The 26,890-nt window shown below is 40.0% G+C and overlaps 1 protein-coding gene across 4 annotated transcripts in view; it reads left to right on the forward strand.

The window, feature by feature from the left end:
* Nucleotides 1-26,890, forward strand: part of LOC147098049 (cytotoxic granule associated RNA binding protein TIA1-like) — a 49,097-nt gene that overhangs the window by 13,435 nt on the left and 8,772 nt on the right. The window contains exons 2-10 of one of the 4 annotated variants that reach the window (XM_085971272.1): nt 8,992-9,088; nt 11,554-11,649; nt 13,297-13,386; nt 14,071-14,125; nt 15,557-15,586; nt 15,799-15,886; nt 23,718-23,793; nt 24,598-24,706; nt 25,362-25,457. In XM_085971272.1, the coding sequence (XP_085827398.1) occupies nt 8,992-9,088; nt 11,554-11,649; nt 13,297-13,386; nt 14,071-14,125; nt 15,557-15,586; nt 15,799-15,886; nt 23,718-23,793; nt 24,598-24,706; nt 25,362-25,457 (737 nt within the window). The remainder of the gene's footprint in view (nt 1-8,991; nt 9,089-11,553; nt 11,650-13,296; nt 13,387-14,070; nt 14,126-15,556; nt 15,587-15,798; nt 15,887-23,717; nt 23,794-24,597; nt 24,707-25,361; nt 25,458-26,890) is intronic. The other 3 variants (XM_085971273.1, XM_085971274.1, XM_085971275.1) reach the window with 3 other exon arrangements.

Consider the following 26,890-nt stretch of genomic DNA (forward strand, 5'->3'; position numbering starts at 1 on the left):
AGCGTCTCTGTAGCTAAGCAACAGCTTCAGCTAGACGCTTGCAGAGCCAGGACTGGAGAAAAAAAGCAACGAAAAGTAAAAGAAAGTTATCTGAACCGACTCCTGAATTTTGCCGGTGGATAGAGCATTCCGGATATTTAACCTCTGGTTAAACGAAAGTTTCCTGTATATCAAAAAGAGCAGTGTCTTAATACTGACCCCTGTGGAACACCACTGTATTCAACAGCAACTTGCATTTATATATAGTGCTTTTAACATCCCATGGTGCTCACAGGAGTGTTATCAAACAAAATTTGACACTGATCCACATAGAGATATTGGGGCAGATGACCAAAAGCTTGGTCAAAGAGTTAGGTTTTAAGGAGCGTCTTAAAGGAGGAAAGATAGGTAGAGAGGCGGAGAGGTTTAGGGAGGGAATTCCAGAGCTTAGGGGCTTGGCAGCTGAAGGCACGGCCACCATTGGTGGAGTCATTAAAATCGGGGATGTTCAAGAGGCCAGAATTGGCAGAGCGCAGATATCTCGGAGGGGAGTGAGTGGGGGGGGGGGTGCGGGCGGGTGGTGTTGTAGGCCTGGAGGAGATTGCAGAGATAGGGAGGGGTGAGGCCATGGAGGGATTTGAAACCATGGATGAGACTTTTAAAATCGAGGTGTTACTTAACCGGGAGCCAATGTAGGCCAGCGAGCACAAGGGAGATGTGTGAGCGGGACTTGACACAGGTTAGGCCAGCGAGCACAAGGGAGATGGGTGAGCGGGACTTGACACAGGTTAGGCCAGCGAGCACAAGGGAGATGGGTGAGTGGGACTTGATGCAGGTTAGGCCAGCGAGCACAAGGGAGATGGGTGAGCGGGACTTGATGCAGGTTAGGCCAGCGAGCACAAGGGAGATGTGTGAGCGGGACTTGACGCAAGTTAGGCCAGCGAGCACAAGGGAGATGGGTGAGCGGGACTTGGCGCAGGTTAGGGCACGGGCAGCAGAGTTTTGGATGACCAAGTTTATGGAGGGTAGGACTATATGGAGGCTGGCGAGGAGTGCGTTGGAATAGTCAAGTCTAGAGATAACAAAGGAATGGATGAGGGATCCAGCAGCAGATAAGCTGAGGCAAAGGTGGCATCAGGGGATGTTAGAGGTGGAAATAGGCGATCTTAGTGATGGCGCAAATATGTGGTAGGAAGCTCATCTCGGGGTCAAATATAACCCCAAGGTTGCGAACAGTCTGGTTCAGCTTCAGACAGTTGCCAGGGAGAGGGATGGAGTCGGTGGCGAGGGAACTGAGTTTATGGCGGGGATCAAAGACAATGGCTTTGGTCTTCCAAATATTAAGTTGGAGGAAATTTCTGCTCATCTAGTACTGGATGTCGGACAAGCAGTCTTAACAATTTGGAGACCGTGGAGGGGTCGATAGAGGTGGAGGTGAGGCAGAGCTGGGTATCATCAGCATACATGTGGACACTGGTGCTATGTTTTTGGGTGATGTCGCCAAGGGGCAGCATGTAGATAAGAAATAGGAGGGGGCCGAGGATAGATCCTTGGGGGACACCAGAGGTAACGGAGCGGGAAGAGAAGCCATTGCCGGTGATTTTCTGGCTACGACTAGCTAAATAAGAATGGAACCAGGCGAGTACAGTCCCACCCAGCTGGACAACGGTGGAGAGGCATTGGAGCAGAATTCTGTGGTCACCTGCGTATACTTCTCTCCAGTCTGAAAAACAACGATTCGCCACTACTCTGCTTTCTGTCCCTTAGCCAATTTTGTATCCATGCTACCACTGTCCCTTTAATCCCATGGGCTTCAATTTTGCTAACAAGTCTACATTAAACATTGGTTTCCTTAGAAGTGAGGATCAAGGAAATGTCCCTACTTGCATTCTTTCACATGGGTAATACATTTTTGTCCCTCTGCATTTAAAAAAAAGTGCTCTTTTCACATGGCATTGGGAGCTGTGTTCCATCACATTCCTCTGATCTTTCCCTTTTTTAGAAAAAGTAACAGAAATCCCTCATCACATCATGAAGACTTGTACAGTGACCGCCTTAAATGGCACTTGGATAGCAAGTAAATGGAGGTGGTTTGGAGATTTACTTAATTTAACTTGGCATCATGTTTTTAACTTGAAATTATTAGAAATATATAAATGGTTGTACTACAGAGTATTTTAAAGCTTTTTTTAAAAAAATGCACACTTGGATGAAGTTGCTGATTTATGGAGGAAAAACACAGGTAACCTCTCCTGCAAGTGTTAACACGTCTGTGATGGACCAATGTGATTTTTTTTTACTGTAAGGTTAGGTTTTGATATGAAGCTTCATACTGGTTGGGCAATTGTGAGGTTAAGCTTTGGCAATATGGTTCTCTGTAAACTTTCATGCCAATAAAGCATTTGAACTGAACTGAACTGAACTGAACTGGTAGAGTTTAGGTTTGTGCTTGCACTTCCACCCTAGAGGGTGCCAGAGGTCTGCTACTTCTGCAGAGGGAGTGATATTGTTGTTCTTTCACCTTGAACCACTCTGATTCACCTGCGAGAACAGCTTTGGGGCAATCTTGGGAACAGTTAAATAAAAATGATCAAACAAAAATTCAAGCTGAAGTCCTTGCGAGCTTTGTTTAAGGAAGTGGCGACTTTAAACTGTTTGATATGGGGCATTGCACTCTTGTCCTACTTTTAACCAGAAAGACTTGCATTTATGTAGCGCCTTTCACGACCTCCGGACGTCCCAAAGTGCTTTACAGCCAATGAAGTATTTTTAAAGTGTAGTCACTGTCGTAAGGTAGGAAGCACAGCAGCCAATTTGTGCACAGCAAGATCCCACAAACAGCAATGTGATAACAATCCAGGTAACCTGTTTTAGTTATGTTTGATTGAGGGATAAATATTGGCCAGGACACCAGGGATGACTCCCCTGCTCCTCTTCGATATCGTGCTGAGAGATCTTTTACGTCTACCTGAGAGAGCAGATGGGGCCTCAGTTTAACGTCTCATCCGAAAGACGGTACCTCCGACAGTGCAGCACTCCCTCAGCACTGCACTGGAGTGTCAGCCTAGATTTCTGTGCTCAAGTCTGTGGAGTCGGACTTCAACCCACAACCTTCTGACTCCGAGGCGAGAGTGCTACCCACTGAGCCACAGCTGACACAATGTTAACATTAATTTGGCTGCATATAGCTTAGAAGTACTGCATATAGCTTCTTAATAAAGTTTAACCTTCCATCTATCTTGCAACTCTAAACTTATTGCAATAGAATCCCCAGGAATTGTGCAAAAGTACATAAATAGTGCATCCATCCCAGCATTTAGTTTAAAAATTAACTTGTAAATCTGCGCATTCTTCACCCTAAATGTAGTTTTGGCTTGTTTCACACACCCCCAACCAAGGATTCAGTTGGAGAAGTTTTAGAGATATAATGGCCTGGATCTTGCGATCCTGATGACGGTGAACTGGCAGCATTCGCTGTCATTTCACCTTGGAAACTGACTGCAGCGTCAGGATTTAGCGCATGCGCAGCCTAACGCTGAAATCCTGAAATTACAGTCTATCATTTATTGCTCCTCCACAGGCTGTGCAGTGGACCCCCACCCCACCCCGTCCCTCCACCACAGCCGGCAATTGGTGAAATCACTGATCTGACAAAAACAATCCCCTTTTCCGAACAAGTATCGCTGTTGGAAACCCCATAAAAAGTTAGACCCATCCAAATGAGGTGTAACTGGGTTTTTAATCGCAATCTGAGTAATATCTACTGATAAACAACCGTTCTGGCCCTGAAAAACTAATTTTAAATTGGTGGAATGTCAAATTTCTCCATTAAGTTAAAAAAAAATTATTAGATTTTAAAATTAATTTAAAAATATATATTTTTTTTAAATTTGTTCATGATATTTCAGCTTTTGCCTTAATTCAATGTGTATGTAAAAAATCTTTATTTCGCTCTGTAAATTTTTAAAAAATTGATTGATTATTAGTGCTTTCTATTTCCTGGTTCTTTGTCTGTGAGAATTCTGCAATGTGATTGGCTGCTTAGACATCTTGTTGACGTCACAGCAGCTCGCACTCTGGGATTCCCACTATACCACCATGATTTCAGCTGCATGTCAGAAAAGCCGAACTTCTTGCCACAGAGATCACGAGACCTTTGGAGGAAGCTTACTTCGGGGCCAGCGGCGAGCACCTTTGCTTCACCGCTGACCGTAAATGACGGGCCAATTTGTGTCTTGGTGTGTAACCACATAAACATCGTACTTCTATAAATTGTGATTTGCCAGAATATGTGACTGTTCATTCAAGTGTAGCTTTCATGAAGCTTTTGGATTCTGAAGCAGACCCCATATTGCTGGTTTTGGTGTCTGTCCACCTTATTCAGACTACATTATGTTCATTTTATTGTTGTCCAGCTTTGGTTGATCTATGGTAGCAAGAACAGGCACATATTGTTGCCGTATTTCAATCCACGGAATATCTTCCACATAACATTGGCCCTTTGGAGGAAATCCCATCAAGATCGTTACTTTTAATACAATAACTACCTCTAACGTTTCTGAAACTTTTTGGTTAAAAGTTTCCACTACAGTTTAAATATATATATAAATTGGGGTAGCAGTTATTTGTTTGGTGAACCCACCATTTTGGAATGGAACCATTAACTACAACTACTTTACCTTGGATGAGGACAGCAAGACTTTTTTTTAAAACTGTATATTCCAGTGAGAATTGGTAACTTCGGGAGTAGAGTGGAGGAAATTAAGAGAGAAACAAATTACTGAATGTCCTAAAAGGTACAGTTTACACTTGTTAACAAATATTTCTGTACCAAGTGTTCAGGACCACTTTTTTAAGTAATTGGATTTCAAACTTTAAATTTGAAGTCAATCAAAAATTCTTTGACCATTTCTTGTAAGTTTGTGTTCACCTGTTCGGTTTGTATTGGTTTTGTGCTAATGCAGTGAATTGATTACTAGCATGGTTTAGTAGGGTGTGCATTTGTGCTCCCGACAACTCATTTTTTGCCTCCTCTCAAGACCACTACACTGAATTTCGTTTCTTTGAGCTGAGGTTTAAAAGTAACATGATGTTGATCTTAAACACTTCATGATAGCCTATTTGAGTGACATTAGCAAGGCTCATAATAGGGAATAGAATACAAGGTTAAAGAAGTAATAAATTTATACAAAGAATTGGTTAGAGCGCAGTTCGAGTACTGTGCACAGTGTTGGACACCCGATTACTGAACTTTAAAGCCATAGAGAGCATACAATGCAGATTCACCAGGATGATTAGGGATGGGAAACTAGTTGAGAGATTTGAGATAACTGGGACTATTTCCAGTGGAACTAAGAGTGCTGTGCACCATTCTGGTCTCCATATTACAAAAGGGGTATAGAGGCACCAGAGAAGGTGAAAAAAAGATATACAAGTGTGATACTAGAACTGAAAGGTTATAATCATCAAGAAAGACTGAACAGGCTGGGGCTCTTTTCTCTAGAAAACAGAAGGCTGAGGGGCGACCTGATGATAGCTCTTGAAAATTATGAAGGGTTTGATAGGGTCGATTCTTCCCCTTGTGGGGGAGTCCAAAACTAGAGGTCATAAATCACAGATCACAGAAACCCCACAATGCAGATAGAGGCCATTTCGGCCCATCGAGCCTGCACCGACACATATCCCACCCGATCCCCGTAACCCCTACACCAACACATATCCCACCCTATCCCCGTAACCCCACGTATTTAATCCCCCTAACACTAAGGGTCAATTTATCATAGCCAATCAACCTAACCCGCACATCTTTGGACTTATAAGAGAGTCACTAATAAATCCAATAAGGAATTCAGGAGAAACTTCTTTACCCAGAGAGTGGTGAGTATGTGGAACTCGCTGCCACACGAGTAGTTAAGGTGAATAGCATAGATGCATTTAAGGGGAAACTAGTAAGTACTTGAGAGAGAGAAAGGAATAGAAGGATAAGCTGATAGTGAGATGAAGTAGGGTGAGAGGAGGCCCGCTCAAAATTTATTTTTAAATTGAATAAAATATTGGCGGGGTAGCCTGAAGCAGCACTGCAAAAATTCATGTCATGGAACCAAAAAAAAGCATGCCATAACCTCCCTTGGGTGGGCTGGGGGTGGGCAGATGTGGTAGGAATTGCTGTAGTTCTGTTTGATAATCAAGGAAAGTTAGATTATATGTTTTAATTTTTTCTTCTTGCTTAAATCTGCTGAACACTGTCCGATTTGAAATAATGGTTCAAAAGGTTATGAATACTGTCCTCAAATGTTCCTTTGGAAATGGGTGAAAGGTTCGTATTTGGGCAACATTTGTTGCACTTCGCTGGTGCTTAGCAAATTTTAGAAGGTTTTTCTAAATTGCTGTTTTATTGCTCTTTTTGAAGAGCACTGTTTTTGTATCCTAATGGATACAACGTTTGAATGTTTCCCCTGTGCAATATAGATTCCCTGCACGCAATAAGCGGATATGTGCAGAATTTTGGAAGAATTCCATCAAAATTGACTCCATATGTGTTTCCTGTGTGTTGTTTTTTCTGTGGGTGTACTTTCATGTGAACTGGGTTGAAACTTTGTCTGTTACTATTTAACATTACAAAGTCAGTGAGAGGATCCAACTATACCCTATATTTATGCTGACATTGTTTACAGTAAAAAAAAGTTAGTGACTACCATCTGCTTGTGTACATGAATAAAAACAATTCCATGATACAGAGTTCAGTACTGTCTAGACAGTGAGCCATTGTCAAGTCTTTTTCATTCCTATAATTTATGTTGCTATGTTATGCTATCCAATTAAATTCTGACGGTACGTGTGCACATTAGATATGTAGGTGGAAGTTTATGCTGTTAACATGTTGCCCCCTTTAGTTGGTTCAGTGCTGATACATTCAGTGTTGGAACACCAAGGCACAGATTACAGTGCCAAATAGCGTACTAACTCTGGCTAGATCGTGGATTAAAAACAAAATATTTTAGGAACAGGAAAATGATATATATGGCCTTTGGGCTTAGCTCAAACCCATCTTCTCGCCATGTCCCTCTTTTTGTTCAGAAATATGTCTGGCTGTTGGACTCACTTACATATTTGCTTTATTAGTTGTGTATGATCTCTGCTTTTTGAATCTATGCTGGCAAACTTTTGTTCACTTGTACTTTTCCATGTGTGACCTCTCAAGCCATGCCCCTCTAGATCTCTCAAAATACTTTGTTTTTCCTGCTTGTATTAAAGTTGACTGGTCTATATATTTTCAGGTATGTCTCCAGAGTTTTTTAAATAGTCAACTTCTGTTTTCCATATTCTAATCGAGAATCTCTCCAGAATATAGTAAATTAAAAAAAAATTAAGCTTTCCTAATTTTGATGTCCACATCCTCTTAAAGTGCTTCAATATTGCTGCACTGGTTTGGAGGCAACAGCGCTACACTGGCCTCTGGCAGCACTCTTTCCCCCCATTTACACCACAGGATTGGAGTGTGCAAATCCAGCAGCCGCTTGTGAAACCTGTGGAAAAATAGGTGTCTGTTGCCTGAATGAGAGAAATCGGATATAAAAAGACAAAATGCTGGAAATACTCAGCAGGTCAGGCAGCATCTGTGGAGCGAGTAACAGAGTTCATGTTTCAGGTCGATGACCTTTCATCAGAACTGGATAAATCCGATGGCTTCCAGTTCCAGCTCTAGTGCATTTCCCATTGGTTGAAGTTTTGAGTTTAAAGCACTGTTAGAACTTGTAGGTGCGAGTTGCATGGACTTGTGATTTATTTGCTTAAACATCTAATCCTTTTATTAAAAACTTCTAGCATTATTTATGCACTGGATATGTCTGCTTTTCTTGGAAATCTGATTCTGCACTTGTCCAAAGATCTACCCTAATCCTCTGTAAAGACAGTTGCAAAGTAACTGTTATACAGCATTATTTCTTTTTCAAATTCTGTTTCTCACCATCACTTTTAAGTGGACAACAGAGGGCAGGAGAACCCTCTTTACACAGAGTTGTGAGGATGTACAGTTCACTTCCTGGATTAGTGGTTGAGCAGAAACTATGTCAACATTGAAGATTTGATTGGATAGCTAGCTGGTTGAGGAGATATGGGAACAGGGTGGCTAAATGTTATTAAAACTATTTGCTTGTGCGGAGGGTAAACACTGACACGGAATGGTTGGGCCAAATGTTTCCGTGTTCTAACTTGTATGTATTTCTTTTATCATTAGGTTACTGTGTAATTATTTGAAAACCTATTTGCTAGCCGAGTTGGTTTCTGCAATTTGACATTAGTATTTTTTGCTGCTTTGATGTATTTCAGTTTTTGTAAACTTTAGTTTTCCCAATCCTTCTCATCTAGCTTCTTTGTATTTTGAAGTGTATTCCGATTATCCCTTATATTAAACTTTACATCCCTACCTAATCAAATTGGTCTGTCAAAATGTAACAAGAGGCTGCTGATGTTTGAAGAAACTTTGGAAGTTGCATGTTCGAACTATAGCAAAAATTATCTGTGTTGGAAGCGATGTTGAATTTTAATTCTGGTTTTTCATGTTCAACACTGTTCCTTGAACCAATGCTGTTCATTATTTAAGAATTATGTTTAAACAAAACTAAATCTCCATAAACCATTGGCATTCCCTCCCTGTCTGCTGTCTGAATATTGTTTGCTTCCAGTGACCTTGAGCCAAGAAATTTTATTTTGTTTTAAACGAAAAATGGTTTGCAAAAGATCAAAAGTAATTTTTTTAAATAGAAAAGCCATTCTTGTAACACTGTGACATGATTGTTTGGTAATGTATTGGTGTGGAACACATGGATTCATTCTGAATCTTAGCTAGGGATGAGTTTACCCTACTTAGTTTTTGGCTAGGGAAAGGTGTGTAAGGGGGCGTAATAGAAAATATTTGCAGATAAAGTTTTTGCTAGTTTTCTGAATTGTTACTGTGTGTAGATAATTCATTACTTTTGTGTGGTTACTTATTTTGTATTTGTGTTTTGATAGATATGTGGGGAATCTCTCCAGAGATGTGACCGAAGCGCTCATTCTTCAACTTTTCAGTCAGATTGGACCGTGTAAAAGCTGTAAGATGATTGTTGAGGTACGATTGCCTTTTTTTTTAAAGGAAGGGTGTTTGATCGTCTGTTATATATATTAATTGAAAGGATGCATCTTTGACACAGAAGGATTAAACCCAAATATTATTCAAGGGAAGAGATACAAGAAGTGATTCTTTTAAGTCATTTTCACTCTTTTTTTAAAGAAATGCTCCCAGAAATTTGGATTGTAATATTCAGCGCTTATGTTGCAATGCAAAATTAAAATTGAATCATTTCTTAAAAATAGACTTCAAACTTTTATTGCCAAGTAATGGAAGGTGTACTGTCGCACAAAATACAGGAAAAACTCTTTTTTAACCGGCATCTAAATAACCGGGGACCTCTGTTAACCGGCAAAATTCAGGAGTAGGTTCAGGTAAGTTTTACTTCGTATTAGTGGCCGTTCCTGGATCTGTGGCTGTGTAACCGGGGTTCCTGCACTTGTTGCTAAGCAGCAGGGATGCTTGGTCTGTGGCCGGAGTCCCTGCACATGTTGCTAAGCAACAGGGAAGCCTGGATTTGTTGCTGTGTACGGAGCTCTCGTACCTTTTTAACTACACCTCTGTAATCCGGACTTTTTGATAAACCGGCACCACGCCAGTCCCGTTGGTGCCGGATAATAGTTTCCTGTATTGTTATTTTTTTTTTTAAAGTCGCAAGGCTTTTTAAGAAAGGAATTCTTGCTCCAATGAATCAAGTTTTACTACAAGAATTAATTACTGTAGTGCAACCTTTGACCTTACTTGTGCAAGGTGACATTTCCATTCTTTGCATTGCAATTTGATACCTCAAATACAAAAATTGGGGGAATTTTGTGCATAAACCTAATGTTTTGATTTAAGAACATAACGTAAGAATTAGGAGCAGGTGTCGGCCATACGGCCCCTCGAGCCTGCTCCGCCATTCAATAAGATCGTTGACCTCGACTCCACTTTCCCGCCCGATCCCCATATCCCTCGATTCCCCGAGAGTCCAAAAATCTATCGATCTCAGCCTTGTCTATACTCAACGGTTCAGCATCCACAGCCCTTTAGGGTAGAGAATTCCAAAATTACCAGCCCTCTGAGTGAAGAAATTCCTCCTCATCTCAGTCCTAAATGGCTGATTCCTTATCTTGAGACACTGCCCCCTAGTTCTAGACTCTCCAGCCAGGGGAAACAGCCTCTCAGCACCTACCTTGTCAAGCCCTCTCAGAATCTTATATGTTTCAATGAGATCCCTTGTCATTCTTCTAAACTCCAGACAATATAGGCCCATTCGACTCAATCTCTCCTCATAGGACATTTGCCTGACAGTGGTCAAGAGCAATGACTCACTCATGTTTTCAATCTCTCTTAACTTTCTCCACTCGTATACCCTACCATATATATAAGTGCCACTCTTGTGGTAGCTGCGCATGTTTGTGCAGTTGGTTTGTGGTCCATCCAAACCAGGAAAATCGCAGATTTGATCCCTGACCTGTGCTACGAGATGATCTTAGCCAGGGCAACCGTTGGGGTGCCACGACAGGTCTCCGCATCCATGAGTTTGGGAGAGGGGAAATTGGGCAAAGTTCTCATTCCAGTCCAGCAACACCTGCAGGAAGAGTGAGTGTCAAGTGAGAAACAGTCAAGCTCAGCTGTGTTGAGCCTCATGGTCAAAGCATGCTACACTTAGAAACATAGAAGATAGGAGCAGGAGTAGGCCATTCAGCCCCTCGAGCCTACTCCACCATTTAATGAGATCATGGCTGATCATCCAAATTCAGTACCCTGTCCCTGCCTTCTCCCCATATCCCTTGATCCCTTTAGCCTTAAGAAATATATCTAGCTCCTTGAATATATTTAATGAATTGGCCTCAATTGCCTTCTGTGGTAGAGAATTCCACAGGTTCACCACACTCTGGGTGAAGAAATTCCTCCTCATCTCAGTCCTAAATGGCTTACCCCTTATCCTTAGACTGTGACCCCTGGTTCTGGACTCCCCGGCCATTGGGAACATCCTTCCTGCATCTAGTCTGTCTAGTCCTGTTAGAACTTTATAAGTTTCAATGAGATCCCCTCATTCTTCTAAACTCCAGCGAATACAAGCCCAATCGATCCAATCTCTCATACGTCATTCCTGCCATCCCAGGTATCAGTCTGGTGAATCTTCGCTGCACTCCCTCCATGGCAAGAACATCCTCAGATAAGGGAACATCCTTCCTCAGATAAGGGAACAGAATAATGGCTAATTGAGTGTGCAGTCATGCCCTTCAAGACATCAATATATTTAGGAGAGAAGTAGAGAAAGATGAATTCAATTAACTGCCAGAGTTTTAGACTTGTTCAGTTCAGTTTATGTGATGTTGGTTCTCTTAACTTCTGAAATTACAGCACTTTTGAGATCTGTTGCATTTTTCTTGCTCGTCTGTTCTGGTTTCCCCCCTCCCCCCCACCAAAACTCCTCTTGAAAGAATCAATCTGGTTCTGTTTTCCTATTCTAACAGACTGGCAATGATCCATATTGCTTTGTGGAGTTCTATGAGCACCGGCATGCAGCAGCAGCATTAGCAGCTATGAATGGGCGGAAAATTATGGGTAAGGTAAGCTATCATCTAGTGTAACGGGTGAGTTGTAATTGGAAGAGAATATGTACGTGTGACTTTTTCTCCCTTTTTTATGCTCTGCTGTCTTTAGAAAAAATTACTCTGATGACATCATTTGTTTTAGTATTCCAGTCACAAGTGACTTAATTTTTCCTTAAGTTAGTTGGCAAGAAGTGTCATACTTCAATCTTTGTAGTCAGATTTCTTCATTACGTGATTCGTTTTATGCCACCACTTTCTCACATCACCTCAATCACCTGTAAAAACAAATTTATTCACTGCGGAAAAGTTGCACTATAGGCACTCTGGGCCGATGATGATTGAAAATTAGTGCATTTGTTCAAAAGGGCTGAAAATTGGGATTAAAATTCAAAATAAACATAAACTAATTGTAACCACGATTAAAACAGTGGTCTAAACTTTTGAAACCAGTTTTGGGAATTGAAATAATGAAAGTTTTTTTGTCATTCGAGCACAAATTTATTAACGCATCTTATGTCCTTCCTAGAAATGTACATTCAAAAAGAAAACTACTGGAAGACTTGAATGAAAATATGGAAAGCAAGAATTAAAATTGACGCTCCTTATTAAGACTAAGTAAAAGTAAAATTTGAAATTAAAACTGAAGTTATTTCTAAAACTACATGATTTGGGTGTGTTGCAGATTCGGGTCTGAATCATTACTCCATTATTGGGACTATCATTCAGTGACCACTGCCATTGGTGGGTGATCTTGAGTACAAGGCAATGAACTTCTGGACAGTTTTAGTCACAACATGACTGGAAGTTAGCGTGGCCTCATTTTTAGTATTGTAAATAGAGTTATGTGTCCAACGTTGTTCATAAGCAAAGCTTCATCTATAACACCCGAGACCGGCCCTTGCTTTGTTTGCTGTATGTAGTGCTGCAGTTGCTGTCAACTATGCCAACCTGTTCAATAGACGAAATGTATAACGCTTCACTTAAAACCTCACCGACCTGTTCAGAATGTTGATGGTGTCACAAGGTGCTGGTTTAAGCAAAATGTTGCTTTGCAGTGGTGAAAAGATAAGCGTGAATGCTGAAAATCTGGGGGAGAAATTGAACATGCACAATGGGCTCATCACATCGGAAGGAGAAAGTTACGTTACTGCCCAAAATACATACCTTTCATCAGCTGCTTTGCAGTGCTCGGACTCCATTCTCTGCATTCTTGCACAGCATAGACTAACTCCAGTGCGATTAGCAGTGGCTGTACAATTCCTGTACTTTCCATGTGGGATAGCTGTCTTGCACAAGGACTCATAATGAGATCCGTATGCAAATCAAAGGGTGTATGGAGTGCTCCATTTTGATGCCAGTGAAGCAACGATTATGTTTGGTGTCCTAATTGGTAGCAAAACGTTAGTGAGATTGATGCCTTAACGTACAAGTGTACATCTGACTTGTCATCCTGAACTGTGGTCTTGCCTTACTTGGATTTGGAAGATAAGACTTGTTGGCAGTTGCAGCAACTAGCAAAACTAGCTGTGAATATATAAACTATTGTACACATCTCTAAACTGTAAAAAAAAAAATCTAACAAACCACTTTATAATGCATCCTATGTAATAAATAAACCCGAAAATACCTTAATACCTGTCCTATGATGTTATATGTCTTCAGGTTGAGGTGTCAGAGTTAGCTGTAATGTCCTTTGTCCCACATCCTGCTTCTTCAGTCTCACAATTGCATTCAGCTACACACCACAAAACAGTAAGGAAAAACTTTCTAATTGTGATAAATACAATGTACAAAAACAATTTTTGTATGCTAGTGGTTTATCACATCCTCTCATCCTGTTGATGGAATTGCTGCTGCCCATGTATTTTGTGTACAAGACCCTCAATACTGTGTCTCCATCCTCTGTCACACAATGGTGCCTTCCCAGTAATGTTCAAGCAAAATTGGCTGCAGTGATTGCCACTGTGAGCCCCTATTGAAAGATTATAATAGATCTGAATCCTGATGACAATGCTAGTGTTGTAAAACAAAGCATAGGTCATCACTGTATACTTGTATATGTTTATTTCACTCATGGTTTATGATTTATTAATCTAACCTCTCGATTGCATTAGCTTTGCACTGCACTCCAGACTAGCTGCTGCTATATGTTCTCCTAAATTACTGTCCAAACGAGGCGTGGGGGATAAAATCCACCAGTTATAGGTGGCCACGTTTCAGTGAAATCCATTATTCACAGAAGAAATGTGAAAGAGGGTGGCAATTCAACTTTAGAATCTCTCTTTTTTAATATTTAACCACTTAGTGAGATAACTTAAGTACAGTAGATATGGACAGTATGGGTGCAGACTAAAATGTTGTTGGCGTGTGTATAATGCTGTATTGAATAAAATTGGCTAACTTATTGTATTCTAATCGCTATGAAATACTTTTCAGGAAGTCAAAGTGAACTGGGCAACAACTCCAAGTAGCCAGAAGAAAGACACAAGTAGTAAGTATTGCACGAATACCATTCTCCTTTCCTTTCCTTTCGAAACTTCACTTCATATGGTCAGTGCAGCAGGCATTCTGCAAAGCGTTTGAAGGGTGCAGCCTTTCTATCAGCTTTTCAGTGATTTGTCCGCTTGTGTTTTAAACCGTTTTGTGTCATTCTGATTTAGAAGCCCAGGCAGCTGGAAGTTAAAATGCTAGAGTTATCATTTAAAAGAGTTTTCAAACACAAAGATTGATTGGCATGAAATGGTCACAAATTCAATTTGTGTGTCTAACATTCTATTAGCTAGTTACGTATAATGTTATCAAGTGAGAGATATGCTGGAGTTTCAGTAGTTCTGTCCTGAATTACAGATTTATGCAGTTTCAAGATAAATGATAACATTAAATATTAAATGTTTGCCAAAGTCATTGTGTTGCATCAAGTCATTCCATACTGCCTGACCTCTTTACATGAGCGGGTCATTTCCTGGACGTACAAATCTGAAATCTAAGCTACGTCACTGAAAGGGATGGGATTTTTTCTTAATATGACATGGTGTTACCTCCTCCCATGACTCCTGGCATTATGGATCTCAACAATTCCACTCTTTGGTAGGACTCAAGAAGGTGGCATTTCCCAGTCAGGAAATGCCCAGTTCACCAAGAAAGCACAGAAATTCACTTTGTTCGAATAAGCAGGGCTAAATTGCAGCTGAAGAGACTTGGGTCTAAAACCTCAACTTAACGAGATCTGTAAATTATAAAATTTAAGAAGCATTATATCCACCTATGGTTAGTAACTCTGCAATTCAGCATTCCATATGTGCACTGCAGTGTCATTCTTGTATGTGTACTTTTTGAAATCAAGCCATAGACTTGTAGATACCGTACATTATCACCATGAAGCAACCCGTCTAACCCAGCTTTAGAGGAGGGCAGCTTCTTTGAAAAGGATCCCTGTGGATTGTTACGGTCTACAAAGTCATTTTCAAGTGTGTGAACCATCTGTACATGTTACAGTTGTGTCCAGCTGCATCATAAAAATCAATTTCCACAATCTTGACAGTCTATGGCTTGATTTCAAAAAATGCACAGACAAGAACGACCTTGCAATGCACATATGGAATGCCTAATTGCACAGTTACTAACTACAGGTGGATATAATGGTTCTTAAATTTCATAATTTACAAATCTTGTTATATTCTGTATTTTGTATATTCCTTCTGATTTCAGGAGGTGATAATTAGACTTATCAGGTGTTGATACTGATACCAATGGTAAAACATCTAGTGCAAAAGCTTAATTAGGCTTTTCATTTATTTTCAAATTTGCCTCTTAAGTTGTGTTTGCCAAGAATGATCCCAAAATGGACTAATCACATTGTGCATCATTAATTTTTTGCTGTTATTGGTCTACTGTCAGCAATTAACAAAACCCATTTTTGCAGCTCAGGCCTTCAAGGGAAGAACCTTTAGAGGTTTGAATACTTTACATATTCTATCATCTGTATGCCTCAATTTATGCATGCAACTGCACTTTGCTCTGCTGTTTTTGTCAGTGTGTATTTCTAGTGCTACTGAAATTCTGTTAAATCCTCGACCTGCAGGGCAATTGTCCTTTCAGAGGTTTTACAATTTTATCATTGTCCTCCTTTTTAATTGGGAATAATCTGTTTCAAATTTTCAACAGATCATTTCCATGTATTTGTTGGCGATTTGAGTCCAGAAATCACCACAGAAGATATAAAAGCAGCTTTTGCACCATTTGGAAGAATATCGTAAGTATATCTTGGTGTGAATTTTTACATTGTTTGGCTTTAAAAAAAAAAAAAAGTTAAATAATGTTTAATGCATTAATTCTTGATTTTTAGTTTTCTGTCTGAGATGCAGTGCAGTGTCATCACTATTACCAGTTCAGAACCTCTTAAATCCAGTTTAGGTGTAATTGTATAATTTGTTTCTGGGGGATTGTTACTTAGAAGTACAGGGCCCGGGTTTAATCAAAGGACAGAAAAGGGCACCTTTTTTGCTTTCTTTAAAACTTGCTGTTAAATATTAGTGAATTGAAAAACACTGCATTACTCTAAGTAAGTACATGGTCTTGATTCGCCTCCCTAGAACACAGCCCATTGTGCACACATGGCTGATGCACACATGGCTGGTTTACACATTTTAAAGAACATTTTTATATGTTTTGCATTTAACTGCATGTGTAATCTTCATTAATAAACCATTTTGTAGTTAAACTTGATAAAACTCAGGCTGAAAACAGTGGCTGACACTCTAAACCAACCTTGCGTTCTGCAGTTTCAAAAATAGCTATTGTGCTAAAGTTCTGAACAATTTTTTTTAAGCTAAATTCTTCTGTCGTGAGAGAATACAAAATAGTGAAAGGAACCACTTGAGCTCGTCAGAGCTTTTCCTTCAACTCCTTTACATGTTATTGTATGTGCAAAGTTGCTGAGATGAAAACAAAAATATACTTGTTTTTACAAAAGCTTGAATGCAATAAGCTATCTTTTTTAGTAGTTGTTTTGAATTAACGTAGAATTTAAAGATCCATTTACAAGTATATCCGAACTTTCTCTTGGACTCGAAGAAGAACATGGCCTTCTGAGAAGGAGGCGATCATCCTTTAAATAGATTTTTAAAATAGTTTCTGCAGCTCTCTTGCTGTTGTGCACCACAGTAAATGTTACTAGATTTTCAGTTTCACGGAGTAATTTATAAAATTCCATTGCACGAGTAATTTGTGCTGAAAACTTAGGTGATCTAGGCTTCTTTAGGGTCAGGTGTCTTAAAATCCTTCTTCAATACCATATAGGTTAATGGGAGGGAAGTAGGCTGTCCCTTTTGAAGGAACAATGCTTTAAATTATTGTTCCTTCATCCAGACATCACCAGCTGTTGAACACTGGCTCTGGATTAAATAGTTTTTTTTTCCCAAAATAAACACTGGCAACTTTAGACCCTTTGAAGTATCATGACCACTTTTGCCATAACGTTAATCCAGCTGTGTGTGCAAAAGCCCTTAAAAATTACAATTAAAAAAAAAAAAAAAAATTAAAGTTTTAATGGTTATCTATTGAGGAATTTCACTCAAGTTTTTTAGTTAAACATAATTTTATTCTGAAGTCCCCAACAATTCTCTTTAATCAATTCCTGGAGTAATCTGTTGCAATTTTTTTTTTAAATATCCTTTTTAATGGATAGTTGCAAGTTGCTTGATATTGCAAAAGCCTTAACCTTGAGTAAACTACAGAAGCCAGAAACAGTAGCAAGCCTTAGGCTAGCAGCCCTATATTCCCCAGTGAGCTGTTGACCTTGGCCATGAGCCATTCTGTTGTTTAGGGGGAGAAAAGGAGATGTTGCAGGCAAGTTGCTTCTCCATAAGGAGGCAAAGGTCACCCCAGGTGCTCACCAGCTAGAAGCCTGAAGAAACAACTGTCTGCTGTTTTACTGGGGTAGTGGTACATTCCCTACAGGGAGAGTATAAGTAGAAATTAAAAGAAATTAAATTTCTTGAAAAAATTTAATATGTGAGGGGTGGAGAAGGTGGTTGTTAGAGTAGATTTCTAAGACCGTTTAGGGTTTTTTTGGCTAGTTAAACTGTAACCTGTGTAATGTTTTAACCAAAATAACAACAGAACATGCTGGAAAAACTCAGCAGGCCAGGCAACATCCGTGGAGAGAAATTAGAGTCAACGTTTCGGGTCAAAGCCCTTTATCAAGACTCTGTTAATGTTTTAACCATTTCAGTACTAAAGGGAAAGATCAACTTTAAATATTTTTGTAACGTAAGAATCAAAACATTCCTGCGCTCTTCGATTCTTTGATCAGTGTGTACTACTTTTTATAACTTCGGAACTTGGCAATCAACGCAATATACTGGAGTTTGCACTAAGTGTCACCACTTCAAACTTGGCAAAGAATTTGTGTCGGACACTTGGTTGTGTTAATATACAGTTGCCAGGGGTTTCTGGTGTGTGGATTTACTCCTCCGGGAGTAACTTAAAATTCTACACATGAAGACTAGATGGTTCAGTGTGTTAGAATATTTTGGAATGTTAAAAGTGAAAATGTGGGACATGGGTTTGAATCTAGCACCGAAGAGGAACTCTCCCCGTAAGGTGGTTAAGGATCCAAATAAAGTGGGTTGATGTAGTCTTCATGTAGCTCCCAGTGGGCCTAGATTTACGGTGTAAATTGCTGTTGGATCTAGCACATAGAAAGAACTTGCAGTATGGAATTAGCAATCACATTTTGAATGGAGACTTGTATTCTGATCTATTTAACCCAACTATTTAACTCGTCTTTAGGATTGGACGTCTGCCCTCTCGGGTAGACATGGCATGGCATTTTTGTGGAAGAGGAGCAGGGGAGTTCTCCCAGTGTTCTGGATAATAATTATCCCTGAAACAACATCACTAAAATCTGGTCATTTATCTCATTGCTGTTTGTAGGACCCTGCTGTGGGCAAATTGGCTGCCGTGTTTCCCTACATTACAATAGTGATTGCACTTCAAAAAGTACTTCATTGGCTATAAAACATTTTGGACATCCTGAGGTTGTAAAAGGTGTTGGTTCTTTCTTAACAAGCCTGAATACAGTCCTTTTTTTTACATGTTGGCAATGTGTCATTCTTTGTATTCTGTTGGTTGGCCCTGCTGAATTTCCCTATGACCAATCAAGGTGGCCAAATTATTAGGTGATAATTAATGAAGTGTTAAAATGAGCAAAGATCATTTTCTATGTGAGTGTATTGTATTTTGAAAGATCACAGGTAGCTGTTGTGAACAAGTGTGTGACGTAGCAACCCAGCTGCTTTTTTAGAAATTGGAATCAAGTCAATTTCAATCTCTTGCTACAACAACACAAAAGCAAGATGCTGGAAATCTGAAATCAAAAACCGAAAATGCAGGTCAGGCAGTGTCTGTGGAGAGAGAAACAGAGTTAACGTTTCAGCTCGATGACCTTTTGTCAGTTCTGAAACTGTTAACCAAATTCTCTTACTCATTTTAAGTAAGTTAGGGTCAATATTTGATGTGAAACACTATTCGTTTGAGAGTGTTCTGTCCCATAAAAGATGGCCTCAGCACCTACTACAGTGTCTTTGCATGGAAAGTCTGATTTTTGAACAGAAACGTTAATTGATGTCAACAAATTCTTTCACTTGGGTTTGTTCTTGTATTTGTTCCCCTTTAAGCAACGTTTTCCTTGTTTAATATAACTCTATACCTGTTACTTTGCTGTATTCTTCTGAGCCTTTTGTTTTCAAGTTTTCTGTTCAGGTAAGTACAATATAGTTCATTTTCTTTGATACTCAAAAGGTTTTAACAGCATTTTGCATAGACTGTATTCATCAGAGTTCAATATTTTCTATGTTTCTTGGGCAATTTTTCATCGTTTAATTTTTTTTACTAAGCTACTTAACATTGCCTTAAGTGTAGTTGGTGACGGGCTAGAATGGCACTTTCTATGAGAAACACCGATACTCCATTGCTGCTACATTTTTTTTCAACTTCAAACACTTCTCCACTTTCTTTTTGGGAACGGGCACTTTCGCTATGGAAATGGATATAACAAGTTGCCCCTAGATTTTGTGCAGAGAGAACTGTTGTAATTTTAGAGGCAGAATAGTTCAGAGGGCAAAAGTTTGAATTGTGACTAAAATAGCTGTTGTCTCCCTTTCCCGTACATTATTGAAGTTTGACAGTCCAACGCCACCAGGTAGAAGTCTCCAACTTGATGGGAGCAAAACTGACAGGACCTGCGTCACTCCTCCTCGGCAGTGTGCACCCTGTTGCCTAAATGTGGTGTAGAATGTGCGAACAGAAAGGTTTGCAGCTGCGACTGCCACCATCCTGGCTGAAGGAAGAAGAAAGGTGGGGTGGGTGGGAGTAGGAGAATGAGTACCATCCAAATGGATACAAAATGAAATTTTACTTTCTGTGGGCCAAAAGTTGTGAAAGAGTGAATGTCGATAGACTCATCCTCTAGTCTTCAAGGTTTCTTTTGGGAGGGGAATAGCATAGACGGGGTTCCTTGAGGCTTTCTCTCCTGCACCATGAATCATTTGTGATTGAGAGTAGATAGCTAGCTCCTGGCACTTTGCTGGTGCCACGCTGGTAAATGGCAGGTGTGTGTGAAGGCACAGGCATGAACTTGTGCCGTGCCCTGCCCTGTGTTAATGCTCCACACACGGCTGACAGTTTCGATAGCAAATGGTGACTGTCAGTGCTGTTGATGTTTAGCTTTGAAAACTCCAGCTTTCTTGCTGGACCATCAGTACAGTTGTCAACATTTAAAACTTGAGGACATTGTTTTGGAACAGCCTGACTCTTTTTAGGCTAAAAACTGTGCATGATCAATATAGAGTCTACATTATTTTTTGGACTGTTCTGTCTCTCCTGCTTTAGCAGGGATGCATTGTACAGGAGTTTCAAGCTTAACAAGGAAATTCTGTATAAGTGGTCTTTTTTTAAAAAACTTGTAATAAATAGATTCAAGCCTTCATGCCATGATATCCTTGTTAATCATTCATGGCTGTCGTTTACCTCAAAGATGGCACTCGGTTGTCCATTGAAGCCATGTACAGGTTTTAGTCATTAGGCTTAGGTTTTGTTACTGCATCAAAAGCCACAGTCGAGGCTGGTTCATTTTCATACTACTGTATTGTGTTGCATTTCATCCCGGTACTTCATTGATTTTAGTATTTAAATCTCCATGGGGTGTATCGCCTTATGAGTGGTGTATAGACTTGGATCTGCATAATGCAGAGATCGGCATCACTGCAGAGCTTTGCGATCTTCTATGTTCACTATACCCAAACGGCAGAATTTCTTAAACAATCTCAGTGGTTAAGTGAAACCTGTTGCAACTTGGTCGGGCAGTAAAAATTGGCACCTTGTGTAGATTTGTTTTGGGCGGGGGGAGGGGGGGGGAATTTTCCAGCTTCCTCACAAAGCTTACCTTAGCTTTAAATATTAAACTAATTCTGCTTTATCTTTGGAAGACTGCAGAAGCATTTCTGCACTAAAATGAAAAAATAATCTCTATGTTTATATTGAATGTTTTGAAGGTGTTCTCGCAAAGGGTGTGTATTTGATGGTTGAAATAATCTTCCAATACTCAAAGGGCTCTAGGAATTTAAATGCATTCCTCTCGTTGTCCTTCACTACAATCTGTGTTTGCAGAATGCTGCCCATCTGTTCCATGTAGAAGGTACAGATTATTGATTCTTATTAATATTATGATATTAACATCTAGAGCAGCATTACAGTCTTGGCTTCAGCTTGAGAGTTTTATAATGTTAAACGTTCATCCGTTTCAGTTTGAGGAGATGTTACGGCTTTTTCTTGTGTTTTTTTTTGTTTGTTGGCCTACATGGATGTGGTCCAGCAGCAAGTAGTATTTTTGCAGCAACAAAACCTGTTGGCCAAGTTGCTGTTGATTTAGATTTAGCCTCTTCCTTACTGACTTTTTAGCATCACCTTTTGGTGTTCATGGATAAAAGCTTTTATGCAGGGCAACTGGTCTCGAGTTTTGCACAACCTGTTTTCACTCTCAAACTGAGCTTCTGCTTATTGTGCATCACTGCAATAATAGCAAAAGAAGGAAGCACCACGGTGTGAAAAGAGGGTATTTAAATGGCGAGGATCTGTGACTGCCAGCTCAGAACTTCGGCTGGTTTTCTTCAGTTACTGTTTCCAGTCGGGTTCATGGACACTGAAGTGCATTTGACACCGCAGAGGGTAATATGTGGGTTTCTACCAACAATATCCAACACGGTGGCGAGTTTCTAATCTTGCCTCGATGGTTGGCAGATGTCAAGCGGAAGTGAGATGTTTTCTGATTGGAATAGAAATCTCCCTGGGTCGTTGGCAATTGCCTCCTGCGAGATGGATTATGGGGCATTGCAGACCAGGCTCGCACCTCTTTTACTTGGGGACTGTGTATGGCATTGGAAATCTAACCTGGGGAATTGATTTTAAAAATATATATATAATTCTTTATAGTTTTCTCAAGGAGAAGCAGTTTGTGAATAAAATTTACAGAATTGCACATGTTGATGCAACTTGGTTGCTGCTTCACAACTTGATGGTACTATTGAGATTATTTTTTGGATATTGGATAAAATTCGATCTATGTGGGCCAACAAAAACAAGCCAGGCATTAGCTGTCTTCAGGGTGATTCTTTCAAACAGCTGGTTTAAAGTGATTGGAGCAGTGACGACAAGGTTAAACAGCACATGTCCTCACAGACAGTTTGTGTCCTCTACTCTTGATCCACACAGAGTTGGTATTTTCATGTCAAGCGGTTGCATGGTAATCTCACGTTAAACGTGGACTCCAAATGCATTTTTATACAGAAGCATGTCATAGATGTTACCAAAGTATTCACACCTGAAGGTAAACAAAAAGCACTTTATTCATCCTAGCAATAGATTTTTTTAAAGCATATTTACAAATTTATTTTGAGTTAACAAATTGCCTAAGAAACATTTTATACTAAACAATCCACATAATTGGCAATAATTGGGGAAAGGAAGATACACCATAGTTGGGTTCTGAATCAATTTCAAATAATAGGGCTCTGGTTATTTTACAGAATGTCTCTGAAGAATGGACAGGATTTCCATGGCTAACTGCAAGGGACTGTCACAGTGGATAATCGTTCACTCAGTTGTAGATTTCTTATTTCCTTTTGTCTTTGTATACAGATATAATTGATTTTGTTTTTTTTTTCTATTGTGCTTAAAATAGTTCTCGATCGATTCTTTAGTGATCTGATCCTGTCTGTATATAATGCACTTTTCGTATATTTATTCTAGTCTGCGTAGTTCTGTTTAACACTTTTGGAAGTACAGTGTCTTATTAGTGTTTTCACTTTTTCTGAATATTGCAACCGTTTCTGAAAATCTCAATTTCTCAAAATTTACAGCTGCCCAAAGTCCAAAAAGGGGGTAACGAATTCACCCTACCGAGAAACTAAAAGAATTGTTAACAGGCGATGTATGCCTTTTAATTCCTATTTTTTATTTTTCTAGTTTTTTTTCTATTTCATATACTGTATTTTTAAGAATAGGTAGAAAACTTGTTGGCAACAAGTACTAAGTAATGTGCATGGTTAAGGAAAGCCATTCAATTAATCTTGCAATCTACAATGATTTTTTTTCTTTTTGATTTGGCCTGGTGATTCATACGACTAGGAATAGCTGCTTTGACCATGCCTAGCAGACGTTTTAACTTTTTTTTTTAATGAATGAACTTACAAACTATTTGAATAGCTTTTAAAAAGAAAAAGAAAAACTTCTGTAAGAACATTAGCCAGCTCAGCTACAGTTTGCATGTTTACCACATTAAAGTTAACAATGCTGTTATAACTGAATTAGCAGATGAAGACGTAGTACATTTTATAGTGGAGAGGGAGAAAGGTGCTTTGTAGAATATGGCGCTCTTGCAATAAGTGGTCCCTTTATCAAAGGTGAGGCGTGATGACTTGACAATAAGCAGTGTGTGTGTGGTTCCTGTCTTTTATTCACTACAGTAGGCTTGCTCCAGCAAGAAATGTGTTTATTCATTGTGTCTTCTTTATTTATGTTTCCAGTGATGCTAGAGTGGTCAAAGATTTGGCAACTGGAAAATCCAAAGGGTATGGCTTTGTGTCCTTCTACAATAAGTGGGTAAGTAAGTGAATGTTCATATTGGATGTGAGCAGTCACTTTGTCAGCTGGCTAACACTTTCACAAATCTCAAGTGTTCACTTTATCTAAGGAAACAACAGAAAGCTGTATGTCCGAGTATGAACTGAACAGAGAAACCCGTGCAAAACTACCGTAAATACCAAGTGGTTGTTACTCCCTGCAGTAGCATCTTGAATATGCATATGTGGGTTATTGGCCCTCCCCCCCTCCCTATCTGTGCAACTTTCATCCAACATTCCGCCTTTGGCCTCCTTTAGTATACCTGCTGGCTCCACCTTCGGTGGCAGCAGTTTTAGCCCGACACTTTGGGATTCTCTGCCTGAACTCTTGCCACCTCTCTTCCCCTCTTTCAAAAGTCTCCTTAAAATCTAACTCTCTGATTTTGCTTTCGGTATCCCTCTCACCAATGTTCACTGTCCCGATTATGTATTTTTTCACCTCTGTGAAGCATTTTGGGACTTTTATTGCAGTAAAGGTGTTATAACGGTCCTAGTTCTTGCTGGAGGTGCAGAGCAGTGGCAGAACACTTTCCCGCAGGAAGAAAGGAGACTAGATTTGGACTGATGACCTGTATATTGTGATAGGTAAACGGGCCAGTTTCTTGGCTGGGGATTGGTGCAGGGAAGTGGAGGAATTGGAGAAACAGTACCTTGTCGGATGGCTGAAGTTTCACTCGGAACATCTACTGATGTCCATTGCTAAAATATTGTTTGTTAGTAAACATTTTGGTGAATTCATCCCGTTACTGAAGATCTGTTTCCATTTTATTATTTCAAATCTCAGGATGCTGAAAATGCCATTCAACAGATGGGTGGGCAGTGGCTTGGAGGAAGGCAGATCCGAACAAACTGGGCAACCCGCAAGCCGCCTGCCCCAAAGAGTACATCAGAGCGTAAGTTCAGTAAGCAACATATTGGAGATACAGTACCGGCAAGTGATGGTATTTTATACAAGGTTAGAAAGTAAAAGTTTAAAAAGAGTTTTGCAATCAAGAATGCGTGTTTAAAAAAATAAATTGTCGGACTCCCTAGATGATGCAGTTTGGCTCAGTCGGTAGCAGCTGCATCTTATCCAGAAGGCCATGGATACGAGTTTTGTTTTAATGTGCCTGAAAGTGATATTTTGTGGGGAATCATTGACTATGTCATTTCTCGAATTAAGTAAATTGTCATGGCAACATGTGAAATTCCAAGTGTCCTCCTTTTGCAGACGTATTTTGTAAATACAGGTAGACTATCCTTTATCCGAACTTCCGAAAACCTCTAAAAACCAAAAGTTTTTTCGTTCAGCGTAAGTCGTGCGCACGACGCCGACCCCCCGCCGATCCCCACCCCCGACAAATTTCCCAGTCTTATAAAATACCTTCTGAAATCCGAAATTTTCCGAAAACCGTAACACGGCTGGTCCCGAGGTTTTCGGATAAAGGATAGTCTACCTGTATCAGAAAAACAGACTTTCAAAAAAAAAAACCACGTTAACTTAAAATCTTCAGCCGTCTGTGACCATAGCTTTTTATTTTGACCTGTGCATTTTTTCCCCTTTTGCAGCAAATACCAAACAGCTCTCCTATGAGGAAGTTGTCAATCAGTCCAGTCCCAGCAACTGCACTGTCTATTGCGGTGGCATCGCGGTTGGACTTACAGGTAATAATTAATGTCTGAGATTTGAGTTTTAACTGTGCGGCTGTTGTGGGGAGGAACTGCAGCGATGGTTTAGAAAGATCACCTGCTGCAAAAACTGTGCCAGTGAAGCTGCTTGATGAGATGTTTCATCTTGACAAATGATTTTCACTTCACACATCCACATCCACAAGGACTGCAGGGGTTCAAGGTGCAGGCTCATCACCATCAACTTAAGGAAATGACAAATGGACCATTAAAGCAGTCGTACTAGCATTGTCTACATCCTAAAAAACCCTGCTTTTTGTCATTTATATTCTCTTTATGTTGTGGAGCACTTACATTTTTTTACATTTATCAGCATTAAAATATGTCTGCCATTCCTTAATTCACCCACTTAATTTATCCAGCTCCCATGGAATTCTATTAATCACCTTTATACATGTCATCTACTAGCAGTCACTGCACATTTTACTATATTGTTTGAAGCACCTGGAATAAAGATTGAATTGTTCGAATAGGAACTGACTGACAAAGGTTGCTGTCATCAGCCACTGTTTTTTCAGGAATTGTTACCTCTCACTGACTATTGCTCATCAATTCCCATCCAGGTGGCTCATTTGCAGTTTTTTTTGACTGATAAAGCAGAGAGATGTTAATGCTAGGAAATGAAACATTGCGTGTCAGGAGCAGACACTCCCAAGTCAGGTGCGGCACAGGTCATATGTAGAGTAAAGCTGTCTCTGCTCAACAATGTGCCACAGAATATAACTAAGAACACCTACTGCTACTTCATTGAGAAATACTTCTATTCCCCAAACTATCTACCATTTTGATACTACAGGAAACTTTGTGCTATCCGGGACCGGCGTGTTGCCGATCTATCAAAACTGCTGGACGTACAAAGTTAATGTTGAAGCATACGGAGGTTTTCATCTCTGTATCTGACAACAAACACTGTTGCTTAGCAACAGCTTCTAAAAAGTCATCTGCAGCTGCAAGCGTCTCTAGCTGAAGCTGTTGCTATAGCTACAGACCTTGCAGTGGCTGACTGGGGAAAAAAATGAACGAGATCTTAAAAAAAACTTACAGAAAACGGCTCCTGATTTTTGCCGTTAGATCGAGTATTCTGGACATACAACCTCCGGATAAACCAAAGTTTCCTGTAATAAGCAGTCTTCCTCAGAGAGCCCCAACTGTCCATGCCCTTTGGGAACTGTCCAAACTCACTTAGTGGTGGACCCTTAAAGAAAACAAACATAGAGAACTTGTATCCAGTCAGTCTGAGCTGGTGATTCAAGCGCGAGTCTCCGAGGTGCAGGGCTTATCTAACCCACTATGTTACCCAGATCGTGAAGCTCACCTATCTGAAACTCCACTGGCCTTCATCTGAATCTCCTGACATGACGGATGTAAATGAACGGTAGCATTACTCCCTAATGTAGTAAATCTCAATT

The sequence above is a fragment of the Somniosus microcephalus genome, chromosome 30 (genome assembly GCF_052327205.1).
Source record: "Somniosus microcephalus isolate GS21.2 chromosome 30, FLI_Smic_1.0, whole genome shotgun sequence".
NCBI classification, from domain to species: domain Eukaryota; kingdom Metazoa; phylum Chordata; class Chondrichthyes; order Squaliformes; family Somniosidae; genus Somniosus; species Somniosus microcephalus.